This window comes from Salarias fasciatus, chromosome 14, assembly GCF_902148845.1.
Source record: "Salarias fasciatus chromosome 14, fSalaFa1.1, whole genome shotgun sequence".
Taxonomy (NCBI): Eukaryota; Metazoa; Chordata; class Actinopteri; order Blenniiformes; family Blenniidae; genus Salarias; species Salarias fasciatus.
Genome location: NC_043758.1, coordinates 1978571 through 1993805, shown reverse-complemented (window position 1 = coordinate 1993805; position 15235 = coordinate 1978571). Strand labels below are relative to the sequence as shown.

The 15235-nt window shown below is 46.6% G+C and overlaps 2 protein-coding genes across 2 annotated transcripts in view; both read right to left on the bottom strand.

The window, feature by feature from the left end:
* LOC115400121 (P2Y purinoceptor 14-like) overlaps positions 1 to 15235 on the bottom strand; it is a 234482-nt gene that overhangs the window by 103182 nt on the left and 116065 nt on the right. The window lies entirely within an intron of this gene.
* LOC115400645 (geminin coiled-coil domain-containing protein 1-like) lies at positions 690 to 3908 on the bottom strand. The gene is made up of 5 exons (XM_030108654.1): positions 3830 to 3908; positions 1971 to 2062; positions 1780 to 1896; positions 816 to 1122; positions 690 to 730 (listed from the first exon to the last, which is right to left on the bottom strand). The coding sequence occupies exons 1-5, from the start codon at positions 3906 to 3908 to the stop codon at positions 690 to 692; spliced, it is 636 nt and encodes a 211-aa protein (XP_029964514.1).

The window sequence follows — 15235 nt, the reverse complement described above, 5'->3', positions numbered from 1 at the left end:
CTACGAGGACCAGCGAGGAGCTAACCATGGAGAACAGCAAGAACCTTCAGGGTTCTGCTGGATCCTCGTTCTAATTGGATGACTGATTTTGCTCGTCCTTTAAAAAGTGGTATAGGTGCAAAAGAACCCGAATCTTTAGTTGTTCTCATCAAAACCTCAGGAGATCTTTAATTTTTTGAAGTCTCATCTGCAGAGAGACTCGCAGGTGGTCTACAGTCCCTGGTTGGGCACCCAGGTGAAGTTCCAGCGGCCGTCCACATCCTTGCGGGTGAAGGCCTGTCCTTGGGGGAAGCTGTGGGTCTTCACGCTGCTGGACGGACTGAGCAACATGCTGAACGCCACATCTGTCCGGCCTCGCGGCGTGGATGTGGTGGCCGGCGGGCTCGTCGGGACACAGAGACTATCCGGCGTCCACGGCTGGTTCGGGACCGAAGCAGAAGACCACCGCGGAGAGAAGGGAAGTCTCTCTGCTGGTGGACTGAAGAGGACCGAGTCCTGCAATGGAGACCAGTACACAGAGGGATTTGGGCTGGGAGCTGTGGCAGTGCAGACCTGAGTGGGGTCCAGGTGGAGGGCAGGTGAGGTCCCGACGCCTCCACAGAGTATGCTCGGTCCCGTGGCGGTCGGCCCTGGAGGAGTCTGAGCAGCAGTCTGGCAGTTTGCCTCCTGGAGTCTGGCAGGATCAGCGGTCACTCGGCGGCCGTCGCCGTGGGCAGAGGACTTCCTGGACCTGGACAGAGGGCTGAAGGGGGCGCTGAAGGGGGGGCTGAAGGGGGGGCTGAGGGGGGAGCTGAAGGAGGAGCTGAAGGGGGGGCTGAGGGGGTATCCTGGAGGCGAGGACGGGGTGACGGTGTTGTAAACCAAAGCTCGGAGGTTGTTCTCGGCTGAGGACTGGCTGGATGTGTCGATGGTGTCTCGGTCCTTCAGACCCAGGGTCCGGAGGACCCACAGGTCCAGGTTTGGCTCAGAGTAGGCAGACGACTCAGAGGAGCTACAGTTGAACTGGGCAGTGAGGTTCCTACAGACTCTTTTGCTGACCTGCAGGGGGCGGCAGTTTTTAAGGGATCTTTCCTGGAGGTCCGTCAGCTTCCTCTTCAGCTTCCTCCTGTCAGAAGTGACTTTCTGCAAAGGAAAAAGAACAATGTGGACCTTTACTGCTCAGTTCCGTCAAACCGACTCCTACTGTGCTCTGTGGCTCCGTCAGTAGAGGAGCTAATGCTGCCAGGAGAGCAGATGAGCAGCAAACTGCTCCAAAAACAACTCAACTCACCGCACGGTTGAAGGGAGAGTCAAAAATCTACTGCTCGACCAAAGAACTCTACACAAACCAAAGAGCTCTGAGCCACCAAACACGTTCAAAGAAACCAGACGGCTCCAAAAAGACCAAAACCCCTGAAACCAAGAGCTTTGAAGGTAATATCTACAACTGAACCAATGAAGTCAAAGCCTAAAACCAAACAGCCTAAAACCTCAAGCTGTAACAGGAAAAATTTACATCCAGACCAAAGAGCTTGAAGCTAATCGAAGAGATCTGAACCAAACAGAAGACTGTTGAGTTCTGAGTCCATCGGTAACCCTGCTGTCCATTCAGAGCTCTGCAGTCCACTTTCAGCTCATTATTCTCTTCAAATCAGGCTCTTGGTTTCCATTTCAAGAGAATGCTGGTCTCAAAGTGGACTGTAGAGCACTGAACTGAGCGCAACAGTCCACCCTTCGTCTCCCCCCTGTCAGATCACAGGTGTGATGGTCTCGGGTCTGTCTCGGTGTGAGTGCACACACCTTGGCTTTCTGCTCCAGGTCCCTGACGAAGGAGGAGCTGAGGAAGTGGCGGAGTTTGTTGTTCTCCTCCTGCAGTCGAGCCAGCTCCTCCTCCCTCTGCAGCAGAGTGTCCTGGAGCTGGAAACATGACACAGCGTCACCAGCTGCTCCCCCAAACCCGCTACCCAAGAACTCCACGGAGGCGTCGGTACCTGTTTGTTTCTCTGGAGGTGAGGGGAGAGCTGCTCCATCCACATCAGAGGCGGAGCAGGAGGAGGAGGAGGAGCGGGGACAGGCGGAAACTCTGGAAGAAAACACCAAAATGAAGGCTTGTTGAGGTGTTTCTCATTCAGAGTGTCCCGCACACTTCTGAGGCCAGCAGAAAGAACCTATCAGTTCCAATGTTTCTTAAAAACTTTCTAAGAACTTTTGGCTTCCTATCTCAGAGAGACCACCTGCCACCTGGTCCAGCTCATGGCTTGTACTTCTGTCTTGACTCCAGACTTAGCAGCAGCTCCAAGCAAATCCTGGCCTGCAGCTCCAGGACCTCACCAGGCCACAGAGGCAACAGTTTAGTTATTCATCCAAGTTCCAAATGAAGAGTTCACCCCTTTTCATCAGAGTGATTTTGACGAATTGGTGATCATTTCCTGTGAAACAGGTGGTGCTTTGGTCTCCGTCGGCCAACAAGCAACCAAAACGTAATCAGGTTGAGTTCCTATCATTGTTAGTTTTGGTGCAAGAGGAGGACCAAAGGAAACGCGGTGGTAGGAACAGGTTCAGTCGACCGCAGAGGGGTCCGAGCATCCAACACAAACCGGGCAGATCGGCCAGAAAGTACGAACAATTCTCAGAAACTTTTATGACCATCGGAGACATCACTGTCAAACGCTTCGTGGACACTTGTTGCCATGACAACAAGCAGCAGACAACAAAATCTGTTCCGGTACCTGTGAAGAGTTGTGAACTGAACCGTTCTAAGTGGAATAACAAACTGATGAGGTCTGAAGAGACAAAGGAATTCTAACCCAGCTAAAGACACCTCGGGAACCTGAAGAGCTCTGAAGAAACTCAACAATTTCAAAGAGACTAAGGAATTCAGACTCGACTAAAAAGCTCTAAAGAAACTCGACAAATTCAGAGACAATAAGGAACTCACTATAAATAATGAATCTGACAAAACATACTGAAATAAAGAGCTCTAAAGAAACTCAAGTTCAAAGGAACCAAGGAACTCTACCCTGATTGAAGAGCTCTAGCGAAACTAAGGAATCTGACATCGACTGCAGGATTGCGAACAAGCTAAATAATTAATGAAGGACTCTAAAAACACAAAAAACACAAATCAGAAAATATTTCAGATAGACCAAAGAGTTTTCTGACTCTAAAGAGACCGAACCGATCAGAAGACTCCTGCAGAGCAGCAGACGGACTCAGTGCTCAGCAGACGCTGGAGAACGGCTGCAGTGGACAGATAACGGTGCAGCCCGGGGAGACTGGAATACTTGGAGCTGTGCGTCGTACACGAGCTGCGCCTGGTGGCCGTGGGAGGAACTGCAGCTGAGAGTGGAACCGGATGATGAATTGAACCCATCCAGAGAGAAAATTACAGCCTGGGTCTGAACGCCAGGATGTTTTCCTCGGAGCCGCTGGTGTGGAAACCGGCAGGAGCTCTGCGCTGTGATGGATGAACTCCGTCAGAATCTGCTGACTGCAGCCTTTTAGAGGAAACCACTCCGCTCCAATTGGCCGAGGGTCTGTTCAGCGCAAGCTGCTGATTGGTCGGCCGACAGGCCCCCAAATAGGAAGTCAGAGTTTGTTTGAAATATTTGATCGATGGTTGATTTAAATAAACACACACACACACACAAACACACACAGATAGCAGGAGAAGAACAGGCGTTCACAGAGGGGAGTACGGAGCAGTGTGAGGAACCGGTTTCATCTGAATAATGGTTTGTTCGGTGAATGAAATGAGATTTGAAGGTTTGTCTGACGACGATTCTTCATTCCAGGACAAAGCGTCTGCAGAGGTCTCAGTGGAATCGAGTCTATGGATGCACCGACTCACCCCACGCCGCCCACGGCTCGTGTCGCCCCCCGTCCGGGTCACCCGGGTCACAGGCCCAGAGCGAGGCCAGGGTTTCCATGGAAACGTCAACAAGGTCCAGAATGGCGCTGAATCCTTTAGGAGGAGGAGGAGGAGGGAGGAGGAGGAGGAGGAGGAGGAGGAGGAGGAGGAAGAGGTGAGACAGAGGGAACACAGGGAGGTGTGTGTGTGTGTGTGTGTGTGTGTGTGTGGGTGAGTTAGCGAGAGAGAGAGAGAGAGGGGGGGGGGGGGGGGGGGGTCATTGTTTTCATTCATTGTTTGTCTGAACACTTCAGTGCTTTTCAACCTGTGGTCCAGGACCTGTTTTCGATTCAGGTTCTGTTTGTGGGTCTTGGGCCTGTTTTGGATCCAGAACCTGAACGGGGGTCAGAGGCCTCATGTGGCCTGATGGAATTCAAAGAACATATCTGACTTCTGACCTCTGAGCAGCCAAACATTATAGTGATGTCAAACCCTGGAGGGCAGGTGGGAAGTTTCTAACAGGACTCTGCAGGAGGCAGAAACAGTCTGTAGGAGGGCAGAAACAGTCTGTAGTAACAGTCTGTAGGAGGCAGTAACAGTCTGCGGGAGGCAGAAACAGTCTGCAGGAGGAAGTAACAGTCTGTAGGAGGCAGTAACAGTCTGTAGGAGGGCAGTAACAGTCTGTAGGAGGCAGTAACAGTCTGTAGGAGGGCAGTAACAGTCTGTAGGAGGCAGTAACAGTCTGTAGTAACAGTCTGTAGGAGGCAGTAACAGTCTGTAGGAGGCAGTAACAGTCTGCGGGAGGCAGAAACAGTCTGCAGGAGGAAGAAACAGTCTGTAGGAGGGCAGTAACAGTCTGTAGGAGGCAGTAACAGTCTGTAGTAACAGTCTGTAGGAGGGCAGTAACAGTCTGTAGGAGGCAGTAACAGTCTGTAGTAACAGTCTGTAGGAGGCAGTAACAGTCTGTAGGAGGAAGTAACAGTCTGTAGGAGGGCAGTAACAGTCTGTAGGAGGCAGTAACAGTCTGTAGGAGGAAGTAACAGTCTGTAGGAGGGCAGTAACAGTCTGTAGGAGGCAGTAACAGTCTGTAGGAGGAAGTAACAGTCTGTAGGAGGGCAGTAACAGTCTGTAGGAGGCAGTAACAGTCTGTAGGAGGGCAGTAACAGTCTGTAGGAGGCAGTAACAGTCTGTAGTAACAGTCTGTAGGAGGGCAGTAACAGTCTGTAGGAGGCAGTAACAGTCTGTAGGAGGGCAGTAACAGTCTGTAGGAGGCAGTAACAGTCTGTAGGAGGGCCGAGTAACAGTCTGTAGGAGGCAGTAAGTAACAGTCTGTAGTAACAGTCTGTAGGAGGGCAGTAACAGTCTGTAGGAGGCAGTAACAGTCTGTAGTAACAGTCTGTAGGAGGGCAGTAACAGTCTGTAGTAACAGTCTGTAGGAGGGCAGTAACAGTCTGTAGGAGGGCAGTAACAGCCTGTAGGAGGGCAGTAACAGTCTGTAGTAACAGTCTGTAGGAGGGCAGTAACAGTCTGTAGGAGGCAGTAACAGTCTGTAGGAGGCAGTAACAGTCTGTAGGAGGGCAGTAACAGTCTGTAGGAGGCAGTAGTAAAGTCTGTAGGAGGCAGTAACAGTCTGTAGGAGGGCAGTAAACAGTCTGTAGGAGGGCAGTAACAGTCTGTAGGAGGCAAGGTAGAGTAAGTAGTAACAGTCTGTAGGAGGGCAGAGTAACAGTCTGTAGGAGGGCAGAAACAGTCTGCGGGAGGCAGTAACAGTCTGCGGGAGGCAGTAACAGTCTGTGGGAGGCAGTAACAGTCTGCGGGAGGCAGTAACAGTCTGTGGGAGGCAGTAACAGTCTGTGGGAGGCAGTAACAGTCTGTAGTAACAGTCTGTAGGAGGCGATAACAGTTTGACAGTCTGCAGATGAACAGATGATCAGATTAAAGGTGCATTAAGGAGTTTTACAACCTTAAAAATACTTATTTTCCACCATAAATATGTTACACATTTTTAATGATGTGTACAATGTGCCCTGACATATTCATTACAAGTACCTCTAACAGCGCTAAATTGTCACTTGAAAGTTGCAGTGCCGGTCCGGCACCAGCATTGTTTTGGCGGAGAATTTGAAAGGAATGACGTAATGCGCGCTCCGGCTTAGGTTTCATTTTGTCCGCCATTACTCCGCCAGATGCTTAGTGAGCAACAACTGAGCAGGATCTTCCAGAAAGTAAGAACAGACTGGCTTCTAGCACTGCCACAGCTCCACACAGACTCCACCAGGGAGAAGAAACTTACATTTTACTTGAGTGCTACTAAACCAGCGAGGAAGGAGTTTCTCTCTTCCGTGCACGCGAGCCACAGGGACGAGTTATTTACTAAGCTGCATTATGCCCAAGGCCTGCAGGGGGCGCTGTTTCGCATAAAACGTGCAGACTCCTTAAGGCACCTTTAAATAAAGTCCTTTCATCTTTTAAACTCTGTAGAAGGCAGTAACAGTCTGAAAGAGGCAATAACTTTTAAACTCTTCTGATTTCCTTCATCACTAAAATCATCTGAGTTACAAATAAAAAAACTTCAATTCATGAAATCATCAGGGTCATTTGGAAAACGCACACGTGCACGCGCACGGCTCTGACATTCTGCTCTATTAAGTTTTTTCCAGAACTTTTTTATTCCCTATTATTTTATTGTCTTTAATCCTTTCTTTCATTTAAATCCATTCTCTGTTTTTCTAATCCGCGGACCAAACCGCTCCCAGCGCGTGTGGATTAAAATCTGGAGTCCAGAGGAAAAAAGAGTGAAAGTCACGAACCTGAGTCAGAGTGATCAGTTCATCCCGCCGGTGGAGAGGATGTCCCGAGCCCGAGGTGACCTGGAGCAAGCCCGGGTTCACTCTACCGCTCAGCGCGTCTCGCAGCTCACCTGACCGGCCACAGCGCGCGCCGCTCACCTGTCCGCTCCTCACGTCCTGGCAGCGGGCAGAGCGCGCGGAGCTCCGAGGGACGCGTGTCCAACTCCGAAAAGCGCAAATCACACATGGAGAGGAGGGAGGGTGTGTGTGTGTGTGTGTGTGTGTGTGTGTGTGAGAGAGAGAGAGAGAGAGAGAGAGAGAGAGAGAGAGAGAGAGAGGCGGAGACACCCGCAGGGTCCGCGAGCCGGAGAGTGGCTCACACACACACACACACACACACACACACACACACACACACACACACACACACACACACACACACACACACACACCTGAATAGACTTTTCATTGATTGATTGCGCTCCGTCGTTGATCATTGACTATTTGCTCAGTGCAATTGGCCAATGAGGAATTAAGGATCCATTATTTGCTCAGTGTAATTTGTATATGTCACGCGCACGCGCGCGCACAGACAGTGAACCTGTAATCTGACAGCAAGTGAGTTAAACTGCAGCAAGTGAAAGGAGGAGGAGGAGGAGGAGGAGGAGGAGGAGGAGGAGGAAAGGCTGGGTCCCCTGCAGTTGGCCTGTAGGCCAAGCCGTGGTGTGGCGGATGCCACAGGGACACTTTTAAATCTTGTTTTTAAACACCTTGAAGAGGCAAAATCATTAGTTCGTTTACTTTTTGTTGATTTTTCTTCTGCTTTTAACTGTATCCAGCCACATGTTCTAGCAAGCAAACTCCTGAATTGTTTTAATATTGATCCAGGCTTGGTCAGTTGGCTGATGGAGTTTTTAACTAACCAGTCCCCGAGGGTTAGAGTGAATGGGACTCTGTCCGATGTTTGCTTATCAACAACAGGATCGCCTGCAGGGCTGTGTCCTATCACCACTTTTATTTGTCTGTACACTAATGACTGTCAGAGCCTTTATCCAGGTTTATCCACCTTGTTAAATTTGCAGATGACTCTGTTATTGTTTCACTTTTAAGCCAGGGAGATCCTGTGCATGACCCTGTTTTATTGGACTTTGTAGAGTGGTGTGACTCTGCCTTCTTAAACAGAAATGTGGATAAAACTAAAGAAATGCTAATCCATTTTGTTAGGTCACCTGTTGTCCTTCCTCCTGCTCATATTAATGACCAACCTGTGGAACAGGTGGAACAGTACAAGTACCTGGGAACTGTCATCGACAGTCAACTGAGCTTTGAGCCTCAAGTTGATGCGGTGTGTAAAAAAGCACATCAGCGGATGCACTTTTATCGAAAACTTAGAAAGTTTAATGTGAATAACTCTTTTCTGAAAATGTTTTATTCATGTTTTATTGAATCCATTCTTACCTTTTATTTGTTGGCATGTGTCTTTTTCAATCAAACAGCAAAATCGTGTTGATGATGTTGTGAAAGTGTGCAGCAAAATTGCTGGCACTGCTCTGATTGACCTCAGCGAGGTGTATCAGGTCAGGTGTGTGAGGATGGCCGAGGCCATCATCGCTGATCCTTCTCACCCCTTATGGCAGGAGTTTTCATTGCTCCCTTCTGGACGCTGATACTGTGTTCCTCAATGTAGGACGAACAGATTCAGAAAGTCCCTGATCCCATGTGCAACTGGTCTTTTAAATGCTGCTTAAATTATGCTGCTGATGATGAACTGTGTCAACTGTGTTGTTTGTTGTTCTGCAGGTGTGATATGTTGTGACTGTTTGCCGCAAACCAATTTGCCCCTTGGGGGATAATAAAGTTACCCTTGAACCCTTGAACCTTGAGGAGGAAGAGGAGGAGGAGGAAGAAGAGGAGGAGGAGGAGGAGCAGGAGGAGAAGGAGGAAGAGGAAGAAGAGGAGGAGGAGGAGGAGGATTAGGAGGAAGGTGAATTACGGCTCTGTGCAGCAGACGCTGCTTCATCTCCTGCTGAGGAACAAATGTTTCTCGTCCTGCAGCCAAACATCAAACCTGACGTCTCCCGTTTCCCTGTGAGGCTGGTTAAGTGGCCCTGGTGGGAGGTGGAGGAGTTAATCAGCTGCTCCTCCTCCTCCTCCTCCTCCTCAGCAGCCTGCACTCTCAGAGTGTGATGAACAGTTAGGATGCTAATGCTAACTGCTATCACAGCCGCGCTTTTAACAAGCGGCCTCCGGCGGCAGCAGCAGTGATCTGTAATTACCCCTCGGTGGGGCAGTGTGGCAGCCTCCAGGTGGGCTACCTGGTGGTCTGATGGGCTGAGTGGGGCAGATGTTAAAGCCTGCCCCCCTGCCCCCCCACCACCCACCCCCGCTGGGATCTTAATAACAGTGGGCCGGGCAGCGGGATTTGTTGGACAACAGCGGCGGCTGCCTGACTGCCAGCAGCCGGTTCTCCGCTGGACGTCCCCGCCGGAGGCCCCGCCCACCGCCAGACTGACCTCAAGTCTTAATCTGAGCTCGAACAATCGGCCTCAGACTGACGGCTGCCTCATTAGGAGTCCCAGCTACACCCGGAGAAGACCACAGCAAAGCATCAGGACAGGTTAGAGCACAGAAACACACCGTCACCACACCATGACTACACCATAACCACACCGTCACCACATCAAGACTACACCATAACCACACCATGACTACACCATAACCACACCGTGACCACACCATGACTACACCATAACCACACCATAACCACACCATGACTACACCATAACCACACCGTGACCACACCATGACTACACCATAACCACACCGTCACCACATCAAGACTACACCATAACCACACCGTGACTACACCATAACCACACCGTCACCACATCAAGACTACACCATAACCACACCATGACTACACCATAACCACACCATAACCACACCATGACTACACCATAACCACACCGTCACCACATCATGACTACACCATAACCACACCGTGACCACATCATGACTACACCATAACCACACCATGACCACATCAAGACTACACCATAACCACACCATGACCACATCATGACTACACCATAACCACACCGTGACCACACCATGACTACACCATAACCACACCGTGACCACACCATAACCACACCGTCACCACATCAAGACTACACCATAACCACACCATGACCACATCATGACTACACCATAACCACACCGTGACCACACCATGACTACACCATAACCACACCGTGACCACACCATGACTACACCATAACCACACCGTGACCACACCATGACTACACCATAACCACACCGTGACCACACCATGACTACACCATAACCACACCGTGACCACACCATGACTACACCATAACCACACCATAACCACACCATGACTACACCATAACCACACCGTGACCACACCATGACTACACCATAACCACACCGTGACCACATCATGACTACACCATAACCACACCATGACCACATCAAGACTACACCATAACCACACCATGACCACATCATGACTACACCATAACCACACCGTGACCACACCATGACTACACCATAACCACACCATAACCACACCATGACTACACCATAACCACACCGTGACCACACCATGACTACACCATAACCACACCGTGACCACACCGTGACCACACTATAACCACACCGTCACCACATCAAGACTACACCATAACCACACCATGACCACATCATGACTACACCATAACCACACCGTGACCACACCATGACTACACCATAACCACACCGTGACCACACCATGACTACACCATAACCACACCGTGACCACACCATGACTACACCATAACCACACCGTGACCACACCATGACTACACCATAACCACACCGTGACCACATCATGACTACACCATAACCACACCATGACCACATCAAGACTACACCATAACCACACCATGACCACATCATGACTACACCATAACCACACCGTGACCACACCATGACTACACCATAACCACACCATAACCACACCATGACTACACCATAACCACACCGTGACCACACCATGACTACACCATAACCACACCGTGACCACACCGTGACCACACCATAACCACACCGTCACCACATCAAGACTACACCATAACCACACCATGACCACATCATGACTACACCATAACCACACCGTGACCACACAATGACTACACCATAACCACACCGTGACCACACCATGACTACACCATAACCACACCGTGACCACACCGTGATCACACCATAACCACACCGTCACCACATCATGACTACACCATAACCACACCATGACTACACCATAACCACACCATCACCACACCATGACTACACCATCACCATGACTACACCATAACCACACCGTTACCACATCATGACAACACCATAACCACACTGTAACGACACTGTAATCACACCATAACCACACTGTAACCACATTAACACTACACCATAACAACACCATAATAACACCACAACTGCACTGTAACCACACTGTAACCACACAGTAATCACACAGTAATCACACCATTACCACACTGTAACCACACCATCAGCACATCATGACTACACCATAGCCACACTATAGCTACAGTAATCACACCATAACTAGTACCTTAACAGTTGTGCATTAAGAAATAAGTTAATGTCATTCGCTAGTATTTGTAATTTGTCACAACTCGTTAGTGAATTTACAAGAGTAAATTTGAAATCTGATGGCACACACTCTGCAACTCTTATTGATTTAATTTTTACGAATATAAAGGAGCTCTGCTCTAAGGCGGTTTCTGTTCCTGTAGGTTGTAGTGATCATAATTTAGTTGCAGTTTTAAGGAAAACAAAGGTACCTAAACCAGGACAACGCTTTATTTATAGGAGGACTTTTAAACAATTTAATGAAGATAATTTTGTAGCAGCTGTGAGGAGCATGGATTGGTCAGAGGTTATGCAGGAACAGGATCCATGTAAAGCCGTGGTGGTCTTTAACAACTTAATAACTCAGGTAATGGATAAACATGCTCCTATGAGGAAACAGGCTGTGAGAAATGTCTCAGCTCCATGGCTGGATCAAGAGCTTAAAGATTATATGAAGCAAAGGGACAAAGCCAAAATGGAGGCAACTCAAACAAATGACATGGACAAGTGGAATAATTATCGAAAATTACGAAATTTTGTTACCAAATTAAATAAAAAAAAAAAACGTATATATTATCATAATAAGATTAAAGAAGCTAAATCCGATGGAGCGAAATTATGGGGTACATTAAATGAACTTATGGGAAGGAAATCAAAGTCAAGTCCTACTTTTTTGGAGAAAGATGGAATTTATCTCACGAAACCAAAGGAAGTTGCTAATTATTTGAAACAGTCTTTCAAAAATAAAATTCAGAAATTACAAAAAGCCATGGTGCTCAGACAGGATGAAAATATTTCGTACAGGCTAATAAGAAATTATATCAAGCAGACTAAAAGTTGTGCCTTTAAATTTGTTGAAATAACAGAAGATCATATTAAAAAATGTTTCAGTTAAGTAGAGATAAACCCTGTGGAGTAGAAAATATATAGATATCAAATTGTTGAAGATGGTGGCAGATTTAATTTCTTTACCTGTCTCTCACATAATCAATATAAGTTTAAAGGAAGGTGTTTTTCCATCAGAGTGGAAGATAGCAAAAATTATTCCCCTGATTAAGAATAATAAGGAACCATTTTCAGCGCTAAATAGCAGGCCAATAAGTTTGTTACCTGCTTTAAGTAAAGTTATGGAAAAAGTCGTGTATGATCAGATACAAAACTATTTTTCAGAGAACGGACTGAATACAATTTATCAACAAGCATACAAAATGGGTCACTCCACAACTACTGCACTGGCTCAGATTACAGATCACTGGTTAGAGGAAGTAGATAATAAAATGTTGGTTTATACAACATTTTTAGATTTGAGTGCAGCTTTTGATGTTTTGGATCATACCATTTTATTAAATAAGTTACATTTCTATGGATTTGAGTTATCAGCACTAAAGTGGATAGAAAGTTATCTTAATAATAGAGAATATAAAGTTCATTTTAATGGTAGTTACTCTGAGCTTGGACAAATGGATTGTGGAGTGCCCCAGGGAAGTTGCCTGGGACCCCTTTTGTTTTCTATTTTTACAAATGATTTTCCACTGGTGTTAAAACAAGCAACCATGGCTATGTATGCAGATGATACTACATTATTTATGGCTTCACAAACAATAGATTGACTCAATAACATATTAAATGAAGAATTAGCTTCGGTCACACAGTGGATACAAGCTAATAAATTATTCATTAATGCTGAAAAAACAAAAGGTATGGTGATTGGTTCAAAACATAGTTTAAAAATGACACCTTTGTTGCACTTAATTCATGGAAATGCTTCAATTGAACAGGTTGAAGAAGCAAAATTACTAGGGGTAATAGCTGATTCTAATTTATCATGGAACAGCCAAGTTAATTATGTACTTCAGAGAATGGGGAGAAATATGGGCACTATTAAACACTGTAGAAAGTATATTCCTCAGTGGCTGACCAAGCAACTAGTTCAATCCTTAGTGCCTTCCTATTTAGATTATGCATCAGTTGTTTGGTCAAACACGAGTGAAAATAATTTACATAAGTTACAAATTGCACAAAACAAGGCAGCAAGAATTGTGTTGGGTTGCCCATATGGAACAAATGTAATAGAAATGCATGAAAACTTGACTTGGTTAAGGGTTAAACGTAGACTAAAGTATTTTCTATTAACATTTATAAGAAATATCATTGTAACAAGAATACCAGAAATTATTTACAGAAAAGTGTCATTTTTTTTTAGATTATCATGGTTATGGTACTCATCAGGTAAACGACTCAAGGTGTGTATTACTGGCATGTAGAACAAATCAAAAGCAGAGAACTGTACTTTATCGAGCCATGGTCGCATGGGATTTATTACCTCGATTTTTGTTAACAGAGACCAATAAGAGATGTTTTCAAAAAAAGTTAAAACTCCTTTTGTTTACACAATAATGAATATTTTTCCTTTTATTTAGATAGTATTATTGTTATGTCTCTGTTTCTTTAATGTTATCTAATGAGTTGACGTTGAGCTTCCACTCATATATTTTATTTTACATATGAAGAGTTCATTTGCAGTTTCTGCAAATGAACTCTTCATATATGTACGTATGGGTGCAGGATTACTATTGCAACAACACATCATCAGTAGGGTAAAACTAACCTGTCTCACGACGGTCTAATCCCAGCTCACGTTCCCTATTAGTGGGTGACCTATTAGTGTGTGTCTATCTGTGTGTGTACATGTATGTATAATTGTGTGTGTATGCATGTTCAAAATGTATGTATAGATGTAATGATGTGAATGATTTGAAAGAGACCCCAGGTAGAATAGCTCCTGAGCTGGGTCAGGAGCTAATGGGGCTCTCAATAAACGAAACGAAACGAAACGAAACGAAACGAAACGAAACGAAACTACACCATAATCACACCATGACCACACCATCAGCACATCATGACTACAATGTAGCGACTCCATAACCACAGTACAACTACACCGTAAACACACAGTATGCACACTATGAACCTGCTACCGTCAAGTGTCAATCACTGTACAACACCGTAACCATACTACAACCACACCATGACTTCACTGTCAGCACACTATGAACCTGCCACCGATTGTACATTCTCGTGTACCATCGTACAAAAATAAACACCAGCGTATAACACCATACACTAACATACAACAACAAACATCACTGAACAACCACCAAACACCAAGAAAAAATAAAAATCACACACAGTCACACACCACCACACACCACCAAACACCACTTTACACCACCAAGCACCACCTAACAACACCCAACCACTACACACCAGAGTACACAACATCAAACAACCGCCCAACCACAGATGATAGTCAAGCACAACCACACACCACTAAACACAACCACACAACACCAAGCACCACCGTGCACCACCACTTACAACCAAAAGCCACCAAACACCAACGAGTGACATTGTCCATGACCTCACACTAGTGCATACCACTGCACACCACCGTACAGCACCATATAACCACAAACAACCATGAGCCATCATCACAACATAACACTGTACACAACCACTCACAACCACACAACACGTACACCTTCAAACAACACCATACGTCACCAAACACGACAACACAGAACAACACACAACACCATAACCACAAAACAGCAACATCCAACCATGAGCCACCATCAGTCACCAAAACTATACATCACAGCATACCGCCGTACACCAACCAAACACCACCACACACCACCCAAACACACAAAACTACACACCACCAAACCACACACCACCACACACCACCGTACACCACCATGCAACACCATACATCATGAAACACCGAAACACAACACTAAAACCGCCAAACAGCAACACCAAACCATGAACCACCATCAATCACCAAAAGTACACAAAAATACATCACAACATGCCACCATACACCAACCACACACCACCACACACCACTGTACACCAGCATACACCAACCACACACCACCACACACCACTGTACACCAGC

Excerpts from the sequence above, each read along its gene's own strand:
- LOC115400645 (XM_030108654.1), bottom strand. The coding sequence starts at position 3,908 with ATGGAAACCCTGGCCTCGCTCTGGGCCTGTGACCCGGGTGACCCGGAC. Across the intron at positions 2,063-3,829 it reads CGAGCCGTGGGCGGCGTGGG|AGTTTCCGCCTGTCCCCGCT; the intron begins GTGAGTCGGTGC and ends GTTTTCTTCCAG. Across the intron at positions 731-815 it reads GCCTCCAGGATACCCCCTCA|GTCCAGGAAGTCCTCTGCCC; the intron begins GCCCCCCCTTCA and ends CCCTCTGTCCAG.